The 26,150-nt window shown below is 40.9% G+C and overlaps 1 protein-coding gene across 1 annotated transcript; it reads left to right on the plus strand.

Annotated features, from left to right (window-relative positions):
* Positions 1-7,604: 7,604 nt before the first annotated feature.
* Positions 7,605-11,638, plus strand: LOC134373840 (leukocyte immunoglobulin-like receptor subfamily A member 5). The gene is made up of 6 exons (XM_063091866.1): positions 7,605-7,674; positions 7,838-7,881; positions 8,067-8,346; positions 8,479-8,778; positions 11,302-11,352; positions 11,502-11,638. The coding sequence occupies exons 1-6, from the start codon at positions 7,641-7,643 to the stop codon at positions 11,636-11,638; spliced, it is 846 nt and encodes a 281-aa protein (XP_062947936.1). The 5' UTR covers positions 7,605-7,640.
* The last annotated feature ends 14,512 nt before the right edge of the window (positions 11,639-26,150 follow it).

Consider the following 26,150-nt stretch of genomic DNA (forward strand, 5'->3'; position numbering starts at 1 on the left):
TCACAGAAATAGAAAACAGAATCCTAACATTCTTATGGAACAACAAAACACTCTGAATAGCCAAAACAATCCTGAGCAAAAAGAAAGACCACAGTAGTGCACTGGACTTGCAGAGGGAGAGAACACTCCTTAAAGTGGACTGGGAGGGAAAGAAGCAGGAGAGGGAGATTGGGGATAATTGGATGGGGGACACGGGATACAAATGCAATTTGTGGTAATGAGTATGCTGCCAGTATAAATCTGGCCCTCACATCATGGGCATGAGGGGTGACAATCAGCTTTGTATTTCATAAATATTCATAACCAATAAAAAATAAATAAATAAAATTTTTTTAATGCACTAGTTAAAAAAAACAAAGAGCAAAAAAAGTAAAGCTGGGGGCATTACACTTCCTGACTTCAAACTATATTACAAATCTGTAGTAATAAAAACAGCATGGTACTGGCATAAAAACAGACATCTGGACCAATGAAACAGAATAGAGAACTCAGAAATCAACCCACATATTTACAGCTAACTGATCTTTGACAAAGGCACCACAAACATACACTTGGGAGAAGACTACCTCTTCGACAAATGGTGCTGAATGAAATGAAACTTGATCCGTACCTTTCACCATGTAGCAAATGGATTAGAGACCTACACATAAGGCCTGAAACTTTCAAATTCCTAGAAGAAAACATACGGCAAACATTACAACATTTAAGACTAGACCCTGACTTTATGAAAAACACCCCAAAAGCACAGGCAACAAAAGAAAACATAAACAAATAAGATTATATCAAACTAAAATCTTCTGCACAGCAAAGGAAACAATCAATAGAGTGAGAAGACATCCTACAGAATGAGACAAAATATTTGCAAAATATGCATCTGACAAGGGTTAATATCCAGAATATGCAAAGAGCTCAGACAACTTCAGAGTGAAAAAACAAAAAACAAATAATCTAATTAAAAATTGGGCAAAGGAGCTGAATAGAATTCCTCAAAGGAAGACATACAAATGGCCAACAGGTATATGAAAAAATGCTCAGCATCACTAATCATAAGGGAAATGCAAATCAAAACTACATTGAGATATCACCTCACCCCAATCAGACTGGCTATTATAAAAAGGACTGAGAATAACAAATGCTGGTGAGGAAGTGGAGAGAGAGGTACCCTCCTGCAGTGTTGGCAGGACTGTACATTAGCAAAACCATTATGGAGAACAGTATGGAGGTTCCTTAAACACCTGCAGACAGAACTTCCATATGATCCAGCAATCCCACTACTAGGGATATATCCACAGGATTGGAAAACATCAGGTAGTAGGGATACCTGCACTCCCATGTTTACTGCAGCTCTATTTATGATAGCTAGGTGATAGAACCAACGTAAATGTCCACAGATGGATGACTGGATGAGGAAATTGTGGTACACATAGACAATGGAATAGTACTCAGCCATAAAAAAGAATGAAATAATACCATTTGCAACGGCATGGATGATCCTGGAGAAACTTATCCTTAGTGAAACAACCCAGGTACAGAAAAAGAAATACTGCATGTTCTCACTCATACCTGAGAGCTGAATCCATAAATAAACAAATGAACAATAAAGAGAGATAGAGAGAAAGAAAGAAAAAAAACAACAATCACAGTAATACATTGAACTTTCAGAAAATAGAGGTGGAAAAGGGGAGGGGAGGGAAAGAGGGACGGGGCCAATGAGGAATTGGCCAACAAAGAATGATTGCGTATTGTAACGATGAATAAGCCAACTATACTGGTCTAACCAGCACACGTCGTACACAGTTACTGAAAATCAACATTGTACCCCACAAGTATGTATAATAAAAAATAAAATTAAAAAATAAAAATAAATAATTAATTTAAAAAATAAAAACCAATCACAACAATATCTTGAACTTATTGAGAAAAGGGAACAGATGTGGTATGGATCTGGGGAGAGGGGAGAGAGACGGGCAAAAGAGGAATTGGTAAAGGGACACAAAAATCAACTACATTGTATATTGATATATTAAAATTTTAAAAATTAAATTTTAAAATATAGACATGTAAATTCTCTCTCCAAAAATAAAATCAAATAATAAAAATAAAGGGAAAAGATTCCCTTCAAAAACAAATTGCTATTATAGAGACAGGGAGTAGAATAGTCGTTACCAGAGAGTAGAAGGAGGAGGAGGAAGGGAAAACAGCCAGAGTTGGGCCGACGGGTACAAAATCACAATTCGACAGGAGGAATAAGTTCTGGCGTTCTAATGCACAGTAGGGTACCTATACTTAACAGATAAGTTTTGTATATTATATAAAAGCTAGAGGAGAGGCTTTTGAAGGTTTTTGCTACAAACAAATGATAAATGCATGAGCTAATGGTTACACTAACTACTCTGACAGGATGATCATGCTATATATATATGTGTGTCTGTGTGTGTGTGTGTGTGTGTGTGTGTGTGTGTGTGTGTGTGTGTATGTATGTATATATATATATATAACGTGTATGTATGTATGTATGTATGTAAGTATGTATCAAAACATCAGATTGTATCCCATAAGGATGTACAATTACAATGTGTCAGTTAAAATTAACTAAAAATAAAAAACACAATGACATGTCACCTCATACTCTTACATTGGCTATAATTTAAAAGATGAAAGATAACATATGTTAGCCAGCATGTGAAGAAAAGGGAACCCAGATACACTGATGCTGGGAATGTAAACTAGTAGCGTTATTTTGTGGGAAATGTGGAGGTTCTTAAAAGAAATGAAAGGACAATTACCATATGATCCAGCAATATCATTTCTCAGTATATAATCTTAGCCTAAAAACGAAATCAGTATACTAAGGCCTGTCTACACTTCCAGGTTCATTGCAACATAATCCACAAAAGCCAAGATATGAGAACGATTTATGTATTTTCTGACAATGATTTATTTATTTGGCTATATGGGGTCTTTCTTGGTTCCATATAAATTTTAGTATTTTTTTATTTCAGTTAAGAATGTCATTCGTATTTTGATAGGGATTGGATTAAATCTGTAGATCACTTTGGGTAGAATGGCCATTTTAACAATATTAACTATTCTAATCCATGAACATAGGATATCGTTCCATTGATTTATGTCCTCTTCAATTTTTTTCTTCAAAGTTTTGTAGTTTTTATTGTAGAGGTCTTTCACTTCCTTGGTTAAATATATCATAGGTATCTTTTTTTTTTTAACTATATCTATCGTAAAAAGAACTGTTTTCTTGATTTCTTTTTTAGATAGTTTACTGTCAGTATACAAAAATACTACTGACTTTAGGGTGTTGAGTTTGTATCCTGAAACTTTACTGAATTTGTTTATTAGTTCGAACAGTTTTTTGGTGGAGGTATTAGTGTTTTCTATGTCTAATATCATGTCATCTGTAAACAGGGGCAGTTTGACTTCCTCATTTCCAATTTGGATGTCCTTTAATTTTTTTATTTTTCTTGCCTAGCTGCTTTTGCTAAAACTTCCAGTACTCTGTCAAATACAAGTGGTAAAAGTGCGCATCCTTTTCTGGTTCCTGATCTAAGAAGAAAAGTTTTCACCTTTTCCCCATTCAGAATCATCTTAGCTGTTGGTTTGTCATACATGTCCTTTCTATTGTACTGAAGTGCATAACTTCTATACCTACTTTGTTAACAGTTATTATCATAAAGAAATTTTGAATTTTGTCACATGGTTTTTCTGTGTCAATTTATTTTTTTATTGGTTATGAATATTCATGAGATACAAAGCTGATTGTCACCCTTCATACCCAAGACGTGAGGCCAGATCCATACTTGCATCATGCCCATTGCCACAAATTGCAATTATACCACATGTCCCCTTGGCAATTATGTCTGGCCTCGGTCCCCGTCCCCACTCCACTTTGTATCTCTACGTATGTTCTCTCCCTCTGCAATTCCAACACACCACTGTGGTCTTTCTTTCCTACATTCTTTCTTTCTTAGCTCCCACATACAACTGAGTACATGTGGTATTTATCCCTCAGTGCTTTGCTTATTTCACTCAACATAAGTTTCTCTGGCTCAGCCATGTTGCAGTGAATGGGAGAATTTTATTCTTTTTCATGGCAGAGTAGTATTCCATGATGTATATATACCACAGTTACCTTATCGGGTCATCCATCCATAGACATTTAGGTTGGTTCCATGTCTTATCTATGGAAAACAGAGCTGTGATGAACATGGGAGTGCAAGTATCCCTTCAGCATGGTGATTTCCATCCCACTGGGTATATACTCTGAAGTGGGATTGCTGGGTCATATGGAAAATCTATCTGCAGTTGCCTATGAAACCTCCATACTCTTTTCCATTGTGGTTGTACTAATTTACAGTCCCACCAACAGTGCAGGAGCATTCCCTACTCTCCACACCCTCACAAGCATTTGTTATTCACCATCTTTTTGATTATAGCCAGTCTAACTGGGGTGAGGTGATATCTCAATGTAGTTTTAATTTGCATTTCCCTGATGACTGGTGATGTTGAGCATTTTTTCATGTACCTGTTGGCCATTTGTATGTCTTCCTTTGAAAAATGTCTATTCAATTTCTTTGCCCATTTTTTAATTGGGTTGTTTTTTACTGTGTATTTACTAAAGTTCCTTGTATATTATGGATATTAATCCCTTGTCAGATGCATAGTTAGCAAAAATTTTCTCCCACTCTGTAGGTTGTCATTTCACTCTGTCGATTGCTTCCTTTGCTGTGCAGAAGCTTTTTAGTTTGATATAGTCCCATTTGTTTATTTTTTCTTATTTCAAGTAAAGGTTAACATACAACTACTTGAAGGGGAAAATGCATCCCATGGTTAAGAGCTCTACCTCCCAACCCCTCTTCATCTCAAGTGAAGACAGCCTCACAAGGATGGTTTAGCATGAAAGACACGAGTCAGAACTGGTCAGAAGTGCCCTGTGTCGCCTCCGGCTCACCAGTTTGTCCCTCTTGACCCTTTTGCTTTCCCCTTCAATAATATTATGGTTCATTATAGAATTTGCTACTAACAATTAATTCCTTAGGTAGTTTTCCAATATCTTTTGGCATCTATGTTTGCTTTGGGAAATCCAGTTCAAATGAGCTTGTAATTCTATTGAGGGTAACAGGCATTTTCTGTTGTAAGTAGTTTTAGTACATTTTTTTTGAAGAAGCCAAGCCAGATGCCATTTTATATTTGTTAATTGAGGTGAAATTCACAGATAATACAATTAACTATTTTTAAATGTATTATTCAGCATATGGTGTGTGTGTGTGTGTGTGTGTGTGTGTGTGTGTGTGTGCGTGTGTGTGTGTAAATTTACTCTGGGTTTTCTTTATTTATTTATGAACTGTCAAGATATGGAAACATTTTTAAACGCATGCACCCTAGTACTTAGTTGATCTTTCTTCATCTCCGTTAAGTGATTAACTATCTCTTGGGCTGTTAGCAGACATCATTCACACTTCTTTCCTTCTGATACATACAATAGTGATGCTATTGTCCCTCCTCTTCCTATTTCCCCAAGTACATTAAATTTCTGTTTGTGGTCTCACTGTTCCACATTCTGAAAAATGTCCTCAATACTGTACTCCAATTTTATAATTGACAGATCTGTCTTGTCCTTGATGAAATGAATGTTTTAATTGTGTTCATTCAATTGGATTTCTAACTCATTTCTAATATTGCCAATTCTCCTAAAGTGTAATTCATATTCTTGTCTAAACTATTCAGTTCCTTCCTCTTTTTTTCAGATATTTAAACACATTCTTAATTCAAAATGAGTCTCATAAATGCCAAGTATTCTATTTCCTTGGATATGATAATTCCAATTATGGTCTGTAGATGGTCATTTGTAGCACGGTTTATCTTTTTACATATTACTCTGTGTTTTCCATGATTGTTGGACTGCTCACCTACCATGTACCTCATCCTTCATGGAATATTACATGGCTGCCCTATGAGTAAGGCTTGATGAAGGGGGATTGCTATAGCTACTCCTTCTCTATGGTGTCCACTCTCCCAAATTTAGTGTCTTCCCAGGGTTGTTCCCTGCAGGGATGCATCCAATGCAAGCCTCACACTCACACATGGTGCAGACGCCCATGTCTGAAAACGCTACTGTGAATGTGCCTCACACACACACACAGGGGAGGTGGCTCAGTGTTGACCATGGGCCCGGGTCTGTGAGCACAGACATGCCAGTGCACATCTGCAAACACAGGGAAGGGGAATCACAGCTTCCGACTTCACCCCAGAGACCTGACCATACCCCTGTGTATAAGGACACTAGGGTTCCTCTTCTGTCCCACACAGAAGTAAAAACCTCCTCCTGAATGATTGCTTGATGGCCTCAGACACCAATGGCCACTTAACTTTGGCTTCTGCTTTTTCTTGTGGTTGCCTGCCTATTTCAAAAATGTTTGTTTCTTTCTTCCTGCCTAGGATGATGGCTACATATTTCAGAACACTGAAAGTAGTATTTTGCAGTGTTTGGAGCAGATGGGGGCTCCTAAATGGGTAAATCAATCTTCCACCTTGACTGTAGAATTTCACACAAGGATCTCCTCATGTCCTGACACCTCATGTCATAACCTGGTCTGAAAATTAACCATGATTAAGCCTCTTTTATTACCCAGACACCACTGACACCCACAATCCCTCTGAGGACTGGGCTTCATGACAAAATGCTCCAAATGAGCAAACTAAGGCTCAGAAAAGAGACATGAGTGTTTAGAGCCAAACAGGCAGTTTTAAATGATAGCCACCAATTAAATAAAAATCAGCTTCCCTGTCCCCACCCCACAAATCAGAGCCTGAACTGTAGTAATTGTTCCCTATATATCAAGCAAAAAGAAACCAGATAGAGTACAAAGAAATGCTCAAACATCAGGGGCCCTGGAGAGGCTGGAGTTATTCAGAGGTTTGTTCCCAGGTACATAATGGTAGATGCTGTTGAGAAGACAAAAAAAGACATCACAATGAAGAAGAACATTTGTTAGAAGAAAACCCACACTAAACTGATGGGAGAAGAGTGGTGTTTTCTTCCCTTATTTCCCTTTATTTCTCCTTTGTGCCCTTTGCCACAGTGCATCTCAACTTGAACTGCACAGATATTCAATGTGTCTCTGCTGATCTGCGTCGGCCGTGCAGCATGAACCTGCATCTTCCCTGAAGCATCTCCAGGACTGGTGAGACGACTGGCCATGGTTAGGGCCCCACAGCCATGTGATGATGGACAGGCTGAAAGAGTGAGGGAGACCCTATGGGGAGGCTATGAGAGGGAAGGAGAAGCCCTCAGTCACCCTCACCTGGAAGGGACAGACTCAGGAAGTCACCGGCTCACCCTAAGTGAGATGAGGACAGGTCAGGCAGAGTCTGGGTGTCATGAGAGACCCCATTTACATCTGAAATGTCTGCAGGGAGCCTGGTTCCTGTCCTGGCCTCAGCCCTGGTGAAACCAAAGCCAGGCTTCTGGGGAGGGCAGTTCCTCTTCCTGTGGGGCTGCTTATGAGACAACCTCATGACAAAAAACCCAGCTTCCAAACATCCACATCTTGTGTGTCTGTCTGTCTTGCCAGGCACTGGGTTCTCATCCATCTGCTCAGCTGGGGCCAGTGGGAGGAGGCACCATGACACCCATCCTCACAGCCCTGCTCTGCCTTGGTGAGATTTGAGGAGCGGGACGGGAGACCTTAGGCTGCAAGGGACTCCACCCACAGCCAAGCCCTCGTGCATTAGGAGACCCCAGGGAATCAGCAGGGCTCATCAGAGGAGAGGATCTGACCAGCCTGGAGGTGGTGAGTCTCTCACAGTGAACTCTTTCCAGGTGTGAGTCTGCGCCACAGGATCCAAGTGCAGGCAGGTGAGTCTGTCTCCAGATGTCCCAGGTTCAACCTCCTCACTAGGGACAGGGGGCCACCTCAGGGCTGCTGGGTGTGGAGGACAGCAGTTCTGGGCTGACTGAGGGAGGTGTCTGGGAGGGTCATGGGGATGAGAGGGGAGATCCAAGGGGGTGGGGAATGTCTTGGGAGCCAACCTGTGCTTTCCTTCCAGAGTCCTCAAAACCCACAGTCTGGGCTGAACCAGGCTCTGTGATCACCTCGGGGAGTCCCGTGACCATCTGGTGTCAGGGGACCCTGGAGGCCCAGGAGTACCACCTGTATAAAGAGGGAAGATCAGCACCCTGGATCAGACAGAGCCCACTGGAGCCCAGAAACAAGGCCAAGTTCCCCATCCCATCCATGACAGAGCACCATGCAGGGCGATATCACTGCTACTATCAGAGCCCTGCTGGCTGGTCAGAGTCCAGTGACCCCCTGGAGCTGGTGGTGACAGGTGAGAGGACACTCATGGGTCCCAGCCGCAGGCTTTGCCCGCAGGAAGGGGGTCTGCTCTCAGGGGTGTCTTCCCCTCTCAAAGCCCAGTGGTGTGAGCCCCATTCAACACACCCGCCTCCTTTACTTCTAGGAATCTACAGCAAACCCACCCTCTCAGCCCTGCCCAGCCCTGTTGTGACTACAGGAGAGAATGTGACGCTCCAGTGTATCTCAAGCCTCAGATTTGGCACGTTTGTTCTGACTGAGGAAGGAAAAAATCTCACCTGGACCCTGGACTTAGAGCAAGACACTGGTTGGGAGTTCCAGGCCCTGTTCTCTGTGGGCTCCATGACCGCAATGCACAGGCGGACGTTCAGATGCTATGGCTATTACAAGAACACACCCCAGCTGTGGTCAGAACCCAGTGACCTCCTGGAGCTCGTGGTCTCAGGTGAGGGGCTTCTAAACCTCTCCCGTCTTAGCTCAAAGGGTCAAATCAGGACCCTGCCCCCAGGAGAGCTCTGGGCTGGGATGGGAGTAAGGGAAACCCTGAGGGAGGGTCAGCCAGAGGGGAATTCATTCCTCAGAAAGGAGGAGGCCATCAGGAGTTTTTCAAGCCTGTCCCTTTCCATGTTCATATCCCCCGAAGGTGTCAGGTGGGCAGAGGGAGGGTCTTGGGAGGCTACAGGGCAGATATAGATAAGACTGAGCAGAATTGGGTCTGGGGGCAGCTGCTATCCCTCACACTTCTCTTGTCCTTATTCCTAAGATCCCCAGGGGGCAGCAGCCCCCCACCCACAGGGCCCAGCTCAGCAGTTGGTGAGTCACAGGGACCTCTGTCAAGAGAATTTACAATTTTCCCCAGGCTTGCCTCAAGAGACCCTCAGCTGATCTAAGTCCTAGTTCCAGTTCTCAGCGTGGCTTGTGTCCAGGGGAGCTGGGAAGTCAGAGAGAGATGTCAGCCGGTACCACAGGGGCCCCCAGGGGCTCTGAGGCTGGGGTCGTTGAGGGGTGGGTGGTCCAGGCAGAGAAAGATATTAGTGGCCCAACCTGGGGGAGGAGCAGCTGGACTGAAGTGAGGAGCACAGCAGCTCCAGTCCCTCAATTTTCAGCCCCTCACCTCCACAGAGTCAGGCACCCAAGACGGTAAGTGAGGGGCTGTGTTGGGAGGTGAAGGTGGGGTTCAGAAGAGGCAACAGCTGAGTTATATCCTCAGTTCAGGCTCCTCTGGAGACAGAGACTTGGACAGGACTTCCCATCTGGGCCTCAGTTTCTCCAAGTGTAAAAGTAAAGGGCCTGCCCCAGATCCTAAAGTAATTTTCAGTTCTGCCTTCTGGCTGTGACCTCCTGGGAGAGAAAGCCTCCCGGGGAAGCCTCCCAGGACCTGATTCTGCAGTGGCCCTGTCCCATCTGAGCAGTGATGGTGACATTGTGCAGGATCGGGGAGCTGGTCCAGGGGGAGGGACCATGCAGACTCTTTCCCTCAGTTTAGGATGCTCAGCTCTGGCTTAAAGATCGAAGATTAGAAGTTGGACTACCTGGGTTCAATTCCCAGCTCTGCTGCTGTCTTGTTAGGTAACCTGGGGCAGGCAATTTACCTTTCTGAGCCTTAGTCTCCTTATCGATAGAATGGGTGGGGTCACCCTACTGTGCAGTAGAACTTCAGAACTTGTTCTCAATTGTTCAACTACTTTAACAACTTATAATTAATTGATTCCTTTATGTTTTTTAAGTGAATTTACTAAACATGACAAAGCTATTGGTTTGTACATGTTCATTTTATTTTGTACTAACTTACTATAGATTATCGCACTTCCAATAACTTTTCAATTGATCTGCTCCAATAGGGGGAGGGAGGAAAATGAGGAATTGGTAAAGGGACATGGAAATCGAAATTTATTGATAAATTAAAATAATAGAAAAAGGAACAAAATACATATCAACCACAAGAAAATAGAAATTTCATTTCTTTGTCTCTAAATTGTATGCCAATTTCTCACTTTAAATATGAATATATGTAACTACATATTTTAAAAAATCTAAAGTTATATACATACACCCAGGTATGTATGATTCTATACTCAATACATAAATTTATACGTATGTATATATGAGGGTACTACAAAAAGTTTTTGAAAAAATAGAATTAAAATATAATACTATCCACAAACTTTTTCAAGGACATTTCTATATAAGCTTACATGTATTTATTTTACATATATTTTCATCCACATACTTAATATTTTTTCTAATATGTTCCTCATGTTTGTCATTAGTTTTCATACCTACATTCATGCTCTATAAAAGCAGAAATACTTTTATGAACCTCTGGTAAGGCCACCATTTAGAAAATAAATATCTCCGTGTGTGTGTGTGTGTGTGTGTGTGTGTGTGTGTGTGTGTGTGTCACAATGTGTAAGTTTTCCTAACTATATAATTAGGTAACAAGAGATAAACAAATGGTCAAACACCACAAGAACTGGCGGAGGAGGAGTGCAAGGGAGAAAGCTCCAGACTTTCACCTCTTTTTGCTCCCGACATTTACGAGCCCCTGACAACCAACCTCTCATCCAAGGATGCTAGACTTTTAGTTGATAAAGACATGAAAATGCTCCTGTACAGGGTAAACCTTACAGGGTCTTGTGTCCGAGTCTGAACACAGAGCATACATGAGTTTAATTGTTTCAGACTTTCTTTTTCTCACCAATCCTGAGCTGTTACAGATCAGGTAAACATTATTCCAAAGTGACTCAGACAAAGGTCTAAGTTCAGAGAATACAGAGAGGTGGAAGCATCCCATGAAGAGACCAAAGGAACTCTGCCACAGTAAAAAAAAAAAAAAAAAAAAAGGATGTATTAAGCAACTACGTAGATGTTTTGTCATGAGAAGTGGAGGAAATAAAAACACAGACCTCAGGGGAAAGACTCAGGTCTCTTCAAGTCCTCACCAACACCCTCCCTTTTGAGTTTTCAGAAGCAGCTGACACCTTTAGCCCACCACAAAACAAGTCAGACTCCAGGACTGGTGAGTATGGAGATACTCTCAGTTATGGGGCTGAACACAGAGAGTCAAGTTCAGTGAAGAGGAGGAGGATGCCTGGGTGAACAGCAAGGGATCCTGGAATGATTCTGATTTTCCCTGACTACTGTGACCTCTTTGTCCACAATTCCTAGCCTCACACCCCCAGGATTACACAGTAGAGAATCTCATCAGGATGAGCATGGCTGGTTTGATCCTGGTGGTCCTCGGGATTCTGCTGTTTCAGGCTCAGCACAGCCACAGAAGCCCCCAAGAAGCAGCCACGAGGTAAACTTGAGAGAACAATGCACTATGAGCATCATGGAGGCTTGGAAATACATCTGATGATCCCAGGAGGTTCCGGAAGAAAATTCACAGCATTAATTGGAGAACCATCTGCTGAGAATGTCAAAGGAAGTAAACAAGGTTTTGGTGCAAGAAGATGACTGGGGTGTTGTCTTAGAGGACTTTTCTTCTATTAAACTATGGTAGTTTCCCTCCCTCTCGTTGTCGACTTTCCTAGACTGTCCCCTTCCATTCTCTCTCCTACACAGGAGCCTATGTCCCTTTGGCAGGTTTGGGTCCTCACTTCTGTGACTTCATGCTCTGCTCCACTTTCATGCGACACATTTTTCTTAATTTCCAACTACCAGATTCTCTGATATATTTACATATATATATTAGCAATTTCATTGATTATCTTTTCAGCTAATAACATGGAACTTAGTTTAAATAACTGAATAAATGAGCAAAAATCAGATTCTAGCCAGAATCCGAAAGGGTAATTACAAAATGATGCTATGGTACCTGTCACTGTTCATCAAATGTTGCCTATGTAGCATCTCCAGAAATATCATCACTAGGAACTAACACACTGGTGTCTGGTGGAACAGCCTGGTGGCATGCTGTAACACTGGCTCTCTGGGAAAAAAAATGTTTTTTAAAAAGCCTTGATTTGTGGCATGTGCTTGTTGCTGTGATATAAATACTCCTTTCACGGCCAGTTCCAAGGTGCTAATGTGACACTGAATGCAGAGCTGGGAAGTAGTGGACAGAATTCTCTTTCGCGGTGAGTGTGAACCAGCTGTAATGTATCTCTATGGAATCCTCAATGTGCATCTATGTTTCCTTTTGTTCAAAGGTTATGATAACGTCTCCCACATTGTTAGGGTGCAGTCCCAAGAAAATTGTGATGCCAAACTTATAGCACAGTAGAGGCAAAAGAAATTAATACAACACCAATTTGTGGAGAGAATATTGAGCATGTGGAAGTTTAGTACATTTCTAATAAGAGTACAAATTGCTTTCACCAGTTAAGGGAATAAATTTGAATTATATGGTTAAAATAAAGAGACATATATCTATGGCCCTTAAGTTCATACCCTAAAGCAAAATATGTACATATTCGCCAGAATACATTCATTATTTTCATAGGAGTGCTGTTCCTATTAGCCAAACACATTAAAATACAAACATCCATGAACTAAAAAGAATTTTTATAGTACATCTTAAATTTAAATATATTTTCCATAAAATTATTGAAAATTTATCTCAAGCAATTTTGAGGTGTTTTCATGATATTCTTTTACTCTTAACTGCTAACTGCATTTCAGGATATCAGGGAACATAATGTATGAGAGAGCCATTTGGAAAGATTTAGAAATACTTCTTTTCTTCTCTAGGAAATACCTAATATTTTATGTCTAATGCATGCATTAAGTATGTACATTCCCTCATTGTTGATATATATATACACACACATCTATATGCATAGTATATATGTATATATGTGTATGTAATATGTAAAGATATGCACACATTAACATATCTATGTATCTATAGATATATATCAGATTTCATTTTTTCTACACAAATTCTATATTGTATGTAATTTCAAATATTTACCATATGTATGTATATTAGAACAAGCATTACACTGAATTACTTACTCATAGATTTTCTTTTTCGTCCCCTTAATCTATTAGATTCTGATAAATGCTACTTGAATCACCAATTATGTATCAAATTTTGCTGTATGTATTTCAAGACTATATGATTAAATAAATGAAAGTTTATGAGTGTTATACTGTTCCTGTTAATAGCATCATTAAAAGATAAAATATCAGTATTTCCATGCCTTCACTGTTAGGCTACATGTTTCTTTAAAAGCGAGGTGAGTCTCTTGAAGACAGCATACAGTTGGGTCTAGCTTCATAATCCAATCTGTCCATCTGTGTCTTTTGAGTGGAGAGTTCAATCCATTTACATTTAAGGTTGTTCTTTAAAGATATTGTCTTAGTCCTGGCTTTTAATCAATTTCCCTTTAGATGTTTTAAATATCTTTTGTTCCTTTCTTCCAATTTTATTGTTTGTCTTCCATGTTTGTTGGTTTTTTGAGGTGGTAAGATTTAGTTTCCTTCTCTTTCTCATTTGCATTTTTGTTCAACCAGTGGGTTTTGTTCTTTCTCGTGTATTCATGGGAGTGATTAATGTTTTTCAGATTCCAGATGTAGGACTACCTGGAGAATTTTTTGCAGGGCTGGTCATGTAATGGTGAACTCCCACAGTTTTTCTTTGTCTGGGAAATACACTAGTTCTCCCTCATTTCTGAAGAATAGACTTGCTGGGTATAGTATTATTGGCTGGCAGTTTTTTTCATTTAGTATTTTGAAAATATCATCCCATTGTCTTCTGGCCTATAGAGTTTGAGTTGAGAAGTCTGCCATTAGTCTGATGCAGACTCCCTTATGGGTGACTTGATGCTTTTCTCTTGCTGTGTTTAGGATTCTCTCTTTGTCTTTGAATTTTGCCAGTTTCACTATAATGTGTCTTGAAGGGGATCTTGTTGGATGGAATCTGTTTGGTGATCTTTGAGCCTCCTGGATCTGAAAGTCTGCATCTCTCCCTATACTTGGGAAGTTTTCCACTGTGGTTTCGTTGAATAAGTTATCAATACCTTTTCCTTTATCCTCCCCTTCAGGAACACCATGATTCAGATTTTTTTTTTTTTTTAGTCCCACTGAGATCATATCCAAAAAGGAAAGAGTAGCTTCAAAGTAAAATCAAGACACTTATCAGAGGAAGAAAGAATAGGTGCTGGATAGATCGTAACAATTGTAGTTCCTGCATTTTTATCTTTAATTTTTAAATAACTATAGATTTATATGAAGTTATAAAGATAGTACAAAGATTTCCCTTGTGCCTTTTTTAAATTATGAATATTCATGAGATACAAAGTTAATTGTCACCCCTCGTGCCCATGAATGTGAGGGCCAACTTCATACTGGCAGCATACCCATTACCACAAATTGCATTTGTACCCTGTATCCCCCACCTAATTATCCCCAACCTCCCTCCCCCTCCCCTTTTGCACTTAAGATTGTCTGCTAGCTCTCTTAGATTTTCTTCATTATTTTGTATTCTTTATTCTTTTTCTTTGCCCACCTGGCTTATTTTGAAAAGATTGTCTTCAAGATCATAAATCCTCTCTTCTGCTTACTTTAAGCTACTGCTTAACCTCTTAGTTGTGTTTTTTATTTCATTGAGTGCATCCTTCAGCTCCAGAAGTTCTCATACATTCTTTTTCAAGGTATTGATCGCTTTGTAAATTTTCTCCTTTATATGCTGGATAGTTTTCCTCATTTTGTTCTGTTGTCTAACTGAGTCTTCTTTTATCTCATTGAGTTTCTGTAAGATTGCTGCTCAGAATTTCTTTTCAGTCATTTAAAGGGCTCCCTGCTCTGTGGATTCTGGTACTTTAGAATTATTGTGTTTCCTTGGTGGTGTCATGTGTTCTTGGGTTTTTTATTTTACTTTTTCATATTTCTAGTATCTCTAGGTTGATATCTGGTCATCTGGGAGAGCAGATGCTTCATCTATTATTCTGGAGTTGGCTCTGAGGATGGAGACTTCCTCCTGCAGATGTGTTTTATGTTGACTGTTTACTGGGGTGTTTTAGTGTTATTTCCAGATAGATGCAGTCATGTACTCTCCATGTGGGTACTTTAGTCATATTCATTGTTGGAGTTGTATATGAATGCCTCTGTGGCTTAGGCACTCAGGCACTAACCTCCCTTACTGAGGTTAGTAACACTGTGTTGGTTCATTGAAGATATGGAAAAGCTCTCAGTTTCTTGCAAGAAGTGCCTAGGTTTCCCTGTCACTCTTTGGCGTGGTTTGGTGACCCAGGGAAGGCTTGGTTGGAATGCTGGCTAGTGTCCCATTATCCTGATGGGTGAACTGTGGTATACTGGAGCTCCTCAGTTTGAATAGTGACCCTGGATGGGTTTTCTCTTTCCTCTTTCTTACAGGCAGAGGCTCCTGGTCCTTGCTTCCCCTGGTTGGGGATTGGATTAGTGGTGATCATGAGTTTTCTTCCTGACCATGTTTGATTATCCTGGATTTCTGCACTCTTGAGGATTTCTCTGTGTGTCTCGACCCAGATCAAGGTGATTTCATGGGCTATGCACCTACCTCCCACCCTCAGGTGTGGTACGACATGTGGCAGCATAATACCTCCTGTGGGTTGGGCCAATGAGTCATGGGCCTGCACTAGCCCACTTCTTTCACCAGCCTCCACTTGTGACTGTCCTTCTGTCAATGCTGTCAAGCGGTCAGCATGCCAACTATAAGGTAACAGTGGCTGCTGCTGTAGCAGCAAGCCACCCTAGCAGGGGAAACAGCTATGGTGGACCACTCATATGTCAGCAGTGCTTGCAGCAGTGGCAGGGTGGCCCTCAGATGCTGAGGACCGCAGGCATACTCGTGCAGTTAGTCATGAGAAGTGGTATGCTTTCCATGTCTCTGAGGTCCCCAGGGAGCTGCTATTAGTTAGGTTGGCCATGGCCTACATGTGGCTGCTGAGATTCTGGCTGTGCTGCTCATCCAATTTTATTTTTAATTGACAAATAACTATTTATACATAGTATATATAAATTCAAACCACAATGATCATGTGGGGTTTTTTGTCTTGCAAAATTAATTGCTAATTATCGAAGGTATACCTGTTCCCCAATGTTCATCGCAGCACTCTTTACAATAGCCAAGAGTTGGAACCAGCCCAAATGTAAATCATCGGATGAGTGGATACGGAAAATGTGGTATATCTACACAATGGAATACTACTCAGCTATAAAAACGAATGAAATACTGCCATTTGCAACAACATGGATGGACCTTGAGAGAATTATATTAAGTGAAACAAGTCAGGCACAGAAAGAGAAATACCACATGTTCTCACTTATTGGTGGGAGCTAAAAATAAATAAATAAATTCACACACACACACACAAATAAAAAACCGGGGAGGGGGGGGAAGAAGATATAACAACTACAATTCCTTGAAGTTGATACAACAAGCAAACAGAAAGGACATTGTTGCGTGGGAGGGAGGTGAGGGAGGAGGGAGGGAGGTTTTGGTGATGGGCCACAATAATCAACTACACTGTATATCGACAAAATAAAAATTTTTTTAAATTAATTGCTAATTAAATATACATCCTGAAACAACAAAAGTCCTCAAAGAAAACATAGGGGAAACACTCCAGGAGGTGGGATTGGATACAGACTTCATGAGTATGACCCCAAAACCACAGGCAACCAAAGAAAAAATAAATAAATGGGATTATATCAAACTAAAAACTTCTGCACAGCAAAAGAAACAATTAACAGAGTGAAAAGACAACAAACAGAGGAAGAGAAAATACTTGTAAAATATTCATCTGACAGAGAATTAATATCCAGAATATACAAGGAACTCAAAGAACTTTACGGCAAAAAACAGTAATTCAATTAAAAAATGGGCAAAGGAGCTGAATAGGAATTTCTCTAAGGAAGATATACAAATGGCCAACAGACACATGAAAAAATGCTCAACATCACTCAGCATTTGGGAAATGCAAATCGAAATCACTTGAAATACCATCTCACTCCAGTTAGGATGGCTAATATACAAAAGACTGAGATTGATAAATGCTGACAACATTGTGGAGAAAAAGGAACCCTCATACACTGTTGGTGGGACTGCAAAATAGTACAACCTTTATGGAAAATGGTATGGAAGTTCCTCAAACAATTACAGATAGATCTACCATATGACCCAGCTATTCCATTGTTGGGAATATACCCAGAGGAATGGAAATCATTAAATCCAAGAGATACCTGGACTCCAATGTTTATTGCAGCACTACTTACAATAGCCAAGAGTTGGAACTGCATAAATGTTCATCATCAGATGAGTGGATAAGGAAAATGTGGTATATCTACACCATGGAATACTACTCTGCTATAAAAACGAATGAAATACTACCATTCATAGGAACAAGGATGGACTTAGAGAAAATTACACTAAGTGAAATAAGCCAGGCAGAGAAAAAGAAATACCACATGTTCTCACTTATCTGTGGGAGAAAAAAATAAATAAGCAAATAAATACACAAACAAATGGGGGTGGGAAAGAAGACATAACAATCACAACAGATTTAAATTAAAATCTAGGAGAGAGGGACAAGATAGCAGAGTAGAGGTGCCCAGCATCCAGTTCTTCCACAGAAGAGTTCCAGAACAGAGAGTGGACAGCAGAAATCAGAGCAAGAGAAATTCTCCCTTGAGCAATGAAGAGTCTACTCATCTGGAGCACTTCTCAGCAGTAACCCCCGATTACTCCTGCCTGAGCTCACCCTTATTACCACGAGCTTGCCAGTGCCATTGTCTGGCCCCTGCACAGGGTTTCATCGTCCTCTACGGAAGTTGCTCATGCACCCTACAACAGCCACCTGTGCTCACCACTGTGTGGCTCATGCCATCTAGAAGCTGCAGCCCCAACCACTGAAACTGCAGGCCAGGCAAATCCACCACAGCCACCGTGCAGCCCCTATCACCCAAAACCGGGGTGTGGCCATGGCTTCTAGAGCCCACACCCTGTGGGGCTTTCTTAACAGGACACTGGAGCAGGTGGGTAGCAAACCTTACAGCCCCTCCCCTTCAGGCATTTGCTACATAGAGATCAGAGCAGCTTGGCATCAGCTGTGAGTGCCCTGCTCCTCGTGGATCCCACAGAGAAGGGCTGCAGCAGCATCGCAGCAGACCTAAAAGCCCCCTGACCACCGCTCCTACAGGGAGTAACTTGACCTCTTTCATGCCAGCCCCACAAGCCTCACATCCTGCGACTGTGGCAGGAAGAGGACTCAACACCCTGGTACCGGGAGCTCTGCCCCTTGCTGTTTTTGGAGGAAGAGGCCCCAGCAGTTACGCAACAAGCCAAGAGCACCACCGCCCACTGCTCTCACTGGCAGAGACTTGAGAGTGCCGCACCTAACCCAGGAGGCCCTCCCCCTGCAGCTCTTGTCAGTACTGTCTTGAGCATCTCTAGGCCACCACCAGGACCACACTCCCTCACAGCTTTTGCAGAGAGATGCCTCAGCACCCCAGCAATACCACCCAGAATCCCATTCTGCAAGACTTTCACTGGGAGGGCCCCCAGAAGTCTGGCTCCAGCCCAAGGAGCCCTGCCCCTCATAGCTCTCACTGGGAGTGACTTGAGCACATATATATCAGCCCTGGGAGTCCTGCCTCCTGTGGCTCACACTGGAATAGACCTCAGCAGCCCGTCACCAGCCCCGAGAACATTAATCCTCACAGCATTTGCCAGGAGAGACCTGAATGGTCTTATACCTGCTTTTGAAACCCTCCCCTCACAGCTTTGCCTGCAAGAGGCCTCAGAGGCTCAGCACCAGCCACAAGAGTCCCACGTCTTGCAACCTCCAACTCCAGGAGGTATGAATCACTGGACAGCAGACCCAGAAGTCTCCTCCCAACCGAAGTCTATGTGGAATCAAAACCGAAAAATCTTACCCAACAGGGAACATAAAACAAACCTTCAGGAGAGATTATTTCTCTCCAAAAGAAACTCAAGTAACTGAAGAAGCAACTGTTCCACCACATGACCAAACATCAACATAGATATACCAGAAATATGAAAAAACAAGAAACTAGGAATACCCCAAAAAATGTAATAACACTTAAACACAAGATCCCAGTCTACGAGAAGCCCTTGAATGGTCTGAAAAAGAATTCCAAGCAACAATCATAAGGAAACTCAGTGAGATACAAAAAGAGATGCATAGGCAGCACAATGAAATGAGAAAAATAATCCGAGATATGAAGGAGGAAATCTACAAAGAGATTAATGCCATAAAAAAGGATGTGGCAGAACTCTTGGAACTGAAAGACTCATTCAATGAAATAAAAACAACATTTGAGAGCTTTAGCAGCAGACTAGAGCAAGCAGAAGAATCTCTGGCCTCAAAGACTCTATTTTCAAAATAACCCAAGCAGACAAAGAAAAAAAAAGAATTTTAGGAAGTGAAGAATATCTCTGAAAACTATCAGAGAGCCCCAAGCATACAAACATCTGAATTATGGGTGTTCCAGAAGAGGAAGAAAAAGAAAAAGGCATTGAGAACCTATTCAATGATATAATAGCAGAAAATTTCCCTGGTATTGGTAGAGAAATGGATTTCCAAATACAACAAGCACAAAGATCCCCAAACAAGTTCAATCTAAAAAGGTCCTCTGCAAGACACATCATAGTTAAACTGGTGAAAGTTACAGACAAAGAGAGAATCCTAAAAAGAGCAAGAGAAAATATCGAGTCACCTATAGGACAGTCCCCATCAGACTAATGGCAGACTTCTAAGTAGAAACCCTGTAGGCCAGAAGAGAATGGGATGATGTATTTAAAGCATTAAAAGAGAAAAACTGTCAACCAAGAACACTATACCCAGCAAGGCTATCCTTCAGATATGAAAGAGGTCTAGTGTATTTCCCAGATAAACAAAAACTATACTAATTCTGTACCACACGACCAGCCATATAAGAAACCCTCAAGGGAGTCCTACAACTGGAACCCCCTAAAAAATAATCCCCACCATGAATGCACTAGGAAGAATAAATCACACGGATAAAAGACACAGGCAAAAGAGAAAGAGGGGGAAAATCCTATACCATTCCTCTTCAAAACCCAACAAGGTGTGAAGTCATAGAATAGCAGGGAAAGAAAGGAACACAGACACTTTAAAAAGCCACACAAAAGCAATTAAATGACAGGAATCAAACAATATCTTCCAATAGCAATGTTAATGGATTGAACTCCCCACTCAAAAGACATCAACTGGCTGGATGGATTAAAAAACTAGACCCAACTATATGCTGCCTACAAGAAATCCACCTCACCTGTAAAGACTCAAACAGATTAAAAGTGAAAAGATGGAAAAAGATATACCACACAAATAGAAACCCAAAACAAGGAGGAGTAGCTAGCCTTATATAAGATAAAATAAACTTTAAATCAAAAACTATAAAAAGAGATAAAGAAGGCCATTATATAATGATAAAGGGATCTATCCACCAAGAAGACATAACAATCATAAATATATATGCTCCCAACATTGGTGCACTCAGATTTATAAAGCAAACATGGCTACACATAAACACAGAGATAGACCTCAATACTGTAATAATTAAGGACTTGAACATCACCCTCTCAACAATGGAAACATCATCTAGGCAACAAGTCAGTAGGGAAACACAGGATTTCAACTACACTCTAGACCTATTGGACTAGGTGGATATATATAGAATATTTCATGCAACAACTACAGAATATATGTTCTTCTCATCAGTACATGGAACATCCTGCAACATAGATCACATATTAGGTCACAAATCAAGTATCAACAAATTTTTAAAAATTGATATCATTTCATGCATCTTCTCAGACCACAAAGGATTAAAATTAGAAATTAATAACAAAAGAAACTTTGGACATCAAACGAATACTTGGAAATTAAACACCATGCTTCTGAATGACATACAGGTTAAAGAAGAAATCAAACAGGACATCAAAAAATTTCTTGAAACTAATGACAATAACAACACATCATATCCAAACCTATGGGATATTGCAAAAGCAGTACTAAGAGGAAAGTTTACTGCAATAAATGCTTACATCAAGAGAACAGAAAGATTCCACATAAACAACCTAACTTTACACCTCAAGGAACTATGAAAACAAGAACAGTCCAATCCAAAAGATAATAGGAGGAAAGAAGTAATAAAAATCAGAGCAGAACTAAATGACATAGAGACCAAAAATACAATACAAAAGATAAATGAAACAAAAAGTTGGTTTTTTGAGAAGATAAACAAAATAGACAAGCCACTAAACAGAATTACTAAAAAAAAGAGGAGAGAAGACCCAAATAATAAAAATCAGAAATGAAAAAGAGGATATTACAACTGATACAGCTGAAATACAAAGAATTATTAGAGATTACTATGAACAACAACTATACACCAACAAATTTAAACATATGGTGGAAATGGATCAATTTCTAGAAACATACAAACTACCAAGATTGAACCAAGAAAACATAGAAAAACTGAACAGAACAATAACAAGCAACGACATTGAAGCAATGATTAGAAATCTTCCAAAACCGAAAAGCCCGGGAACAGATGGCTTCACTGCTGAATTCTACCAAACCTTTAAAGAGGAATTAATACCACTTCTACTTTTTAAAAAAGAAAATGTAATTTTATTAATATTATTTTTTACATTCTAGGATGTTGTTGCAGAGCAGGGGAGGGAAGGGGAGAGTGGAAAAGGGAAAGAAATGGGATGGAAGAAGGAGGAAGGAGGAGGGGTAGGATTGAGGCCTGTGGCACCCCCCTCATACCCACAAGGGAGACCACGGGGCTTCCAGCAGTGGCTTGGTCATTGCCAGGCCAGGTACAGATGTCTGGGGGATGTGGCAAAAGCCCTCATCCCCCACCATCCCAGCTCAGAAACCGAGGCCCTTCTTGCTATGGCTTGATGGTTGTCCATGAGATGTTTGCATGTGTCGGGAGTGTGGCCACAGACAATGTGTCCCCCACACTCCAGCTGAGGAGAGACTGTGGTGCTTCCTGTGGCAGCTTGGTGGTTCACGCTGGGCTGGCTGCATGTAAGGGGAGCGTGGCCAAGGCCCTCAGTGACCCACTGCCCCAAGTTGGGAGAGCCAAGGGTACTTCCTTCAGTATCTCGGTGGTCACTACTGGGCTGGCTGGGCATGTCATGGGGGCATGACCAAGGGCCTCATCCCCCACTCTCAGGATTGGTTGTGGGTGTTGGAGGGCATTGCTGAGGCCCCTGGACTTCCCCACTATCTGGCTTGGAAGCTCTAAGGAAATTCTGGCCATTCTAGGTATTATTCTAGGTATTAGGTTCTTCAGTGAAATGAGACCCTTACTAGTTAATATGAAACTTTGTCTCTGATTACGGGTACTTTGATTTTTGTTTCAGTTTGGTGTTGGATTATTTCCTGTTCCCACCATTTAAACTCTGCACTGGAACTAACTTGTTGTCCTTTGCTTACTTCTAAAATGAGGGGACTTCCTGTGGGGATAAATACTGATCTCTGTGGTTGAGCTAAATTTCTGCTTTGCTGCTGATTCCCTAGGGAAGGCTTTTTGTGTAGCTAACATTTTAATGGCTGACTTTATAGGTACTTCCAGCTCTGGAGAGGTCTGGAGCACCTAGGTCATGTAGAAACTCTGGTCTGGGCCTGAGTCTTTTCATTAAACTGCATCCCATGCAATCCTATATTCCTGACCAATCTCCTCTGAGTGGTCCTTCGCTGATTAGGGTGCAGATCAGCTGTCATTGCTGAGCCCCAGTGTTCTCCTGGTGGGCCGATCTCTCCCACCACCCATGCTGCAAACCCATCCAATGGGACAGGCCATGTGTCAGTCCCTTGCAATGACTCACCAGCCTCTGAGTAGCTCCTTCTTTCAGTTCTTCTGATACTTCACTCCCATGCGGGTCCACAGGAACCCTATTAGTGGTCTTGCTGGCCTAGGAGCCACCACGGCCCTCTTCTCCCCTGCCACCTCCAAGCAACTTCATCCAAAGGGCACACCTGTGGCTTTTGCCAGCTCCTGCTCTCTGCACTCAGCAGCCAGCCTGGACACAGCAGGGGCTCAAAACGGTCAGAGTGGTTTTTGCTTTCTTTTATCATGGCTTCTCCCACCTTCGTGCACTCTGTGGGTCTCTCCTCCTCTTCTCCTGAGCTCTAGAAGCCCCAGCTTGGGTGTCGGTGCTTTTTGATAGTTGTAAATTACTTTGTGGGAATGATGCTGGGGAACATCAATTCTGCCAACTTGAATAGAAGCCTAACACCAGTTCTTTCAAAACTGTTCAAAATATTGAAACAGAAACCATTCTCCCAAACTCATTCTATGAAGCCAACATCACACTGATACCAAAACCAGACAAAGATACAACAAAAAAAGAAAACTATAGGCCATTTTCCTTGATGAATTTAGATGCTAAATCAAAATACTACCAGAAAGAATACAGCAACATATCAGAAAGATTATACACAGTGATCAAGTGGGATTAATCCCAGGAACGCAAGGATGGTTCAACATATGCAAGTCCAAAAATGTGATACACCACACCAACAAAATGAAAAACAAAAACCATATGATCATCTCAATACATGCAGAAAAAGCATTTCAAAATTCAACAGTTCTTCATGACAAAGACTCTCAACAAATTAGGTATTGACAGAAGGTATCTCAACATAATAAAAGCTGTACATGATAAATCCACTGCCAATATCATCCTCAATGGGGAAAAGCTGAGAGCTTTTCCATTAAGATTAGGCACAAGACAAGGATGCCCACTCTCTCCACTCCTTTCTAACATAGTATTCATAGTACTTGCCAGAGCAGTTAGACAGGAGAATGTGATAAAGGGCATCCAAATAGGTAAAGAGAAAATCAAATTGTCCCTGTTCACAGATGACATGATTCTATATATACAAATCCCAAAAAACACTATCAACAAATTCTAGGAGCTGATAAACAAAGTCAGTAAGGTTGCAGGACACAAAATCAACATACAAAAATCAGTAGCGTTTTTATACTCCAACAACAAATGAGAAGAAAAAGAGATCAAGAAAGCAAGACCATTTACAATAGTCTCAAAAAAAAAAAAAAAAACCCTGGGAAAAAATCTAACCAAAGCAGGGAATGATCTCTACAATGAGGACTAATCACTTCTGTAAGAAATTAAAGAAGACACTAAGAGATGGAAAGACATTCCTTGTTCATGGATTGGAAGAATCAATGTAGTAAAAATGTTCATACTACTCAAAGCCATCTATACATTCAATGTGATTACCATCAAAATACCAATGGCATTCTTCACAGAAATAGAAATATCAATCCTAACATTCATATGGAACAACAAAAGAACCTTAATAGCCAAAACAACCCTGAGCAAAAAGAAAGACCACAGTAGTGCACTGGACTTGCAGAGGGAGAGAACATTCCCTAGGCTACAAAGTGGAGTGGGAGGAAAAGAGGGAGGGAGAAGAAGATTGAGGATAATTGTGTGGGGGACCCGGGATACAAATGCAATTTGTGGTAATGAGTATGCTGCCAGTATGAATCTGGCCCTCACATCATGGGCATGAGGACTGACAATCAGTTTTGTATCTCATGAATATTCATAACCAATAAAAAATAAATAAATAAAATTTTTTTAATGCACTAGTTAAAAAAAACAAAGAGCAAAAAAAGTAAAGCTGGGGGCATTACACTTCCTGACTTCAAACTATATTACAAATCTGTAGTAATAAAAACAGCATGGTACTGGCATAAAAACAGACATCTGGACCAATGAAACAGAATAGAGAACTCAGAAATCAACCCACATATTTACAGCTAACTGATCTTTGACAAAGGCACCACAAACATACATTTGGGAAAAGACTACCTCTTCGACAAATGGTGCTGAATGAAATGAAACTTGATCCGTACCTTTCACCATGTAGCAAATGGATTAGAGACCTACGCATAAGGCCTGAAACTTTCAAATTCCTAGAAGAAAACATAGGGCAAACATTACAACATTTAAGACTAGACCCTGACTTTATGAAAAACACCCCAAAAGCACAGGCAACAAAAGAAAACATAAACAAATAAGATTATATCAAACTAAAATCTTCTGCACAGCAAAGGAAGCAATCAATAGAGTGAGAAGACATCCTACAGAATGAGACAAAATATTTGCAAAATACGCATCTGACAAGGGTTAATATCCAGAACATACAAAGAGCTCAGACAACTTCAGAGTGAAAAAACAAAAAACAAATAATCTAATTAAAAATTGGGCAAAGGAGCTGAATAGACATTTCTCAAGGGAAGACATACAAATGGCCAACAGGTATATGAAAAAATGCTCAGCATCACTAATCATAAGGGAAATGCAAATCAAAACTACATTGAGATATCACCTCACCCCAATCAGACTGGCTATTATAAAAAGGACAGAGAATAACAAATGCTGGTGAGGAAGTGGAGAGAGAGGTACCCTCCTGCACTGTTGGCAGGACTGTACATTAGCAAAACCATTATGGAGAACAGTATGGAGGTTCCTTAAACACCTGCAGACAGAACTTCCATATGATCCAGCAATCCCACTACAAGGGATATATCCAGAGGATTGGAAAACATCAGGTCGAAGGGATACCTGCACTCCCGTGTTTACTGCAGCTCTATTTATGATAGCTTAGGTGATAGAACCAACGTAAATGTCCACTGATGGATGACTGGATGAGGAAATTGTGGTACACATAGACAATGGAATAGTACTCAGCCATAAAAAAGAATGAAATAATACCATTTGCAACGGCATGGATGATCCTGGAGAAAATTATCCTTAGTGAAACAACCCAGGTACAGAAAAAGAAATACTGC

Source organism: Cynocephalus volans, chromosome 3 (assembly GCF_027409185.1).
Source record: "Cynocephalus volans isolate mCynVol1 chromosome 3, mCynVol1.pri, whole genome shotgun sequence".
NCBI classification, from domain to species: Eukaryota; Metazoa; Chordata; class Mammalia; order Dermoptera; family Cynocephalidae; genus Cynocephalus; species Cynocephalus volans.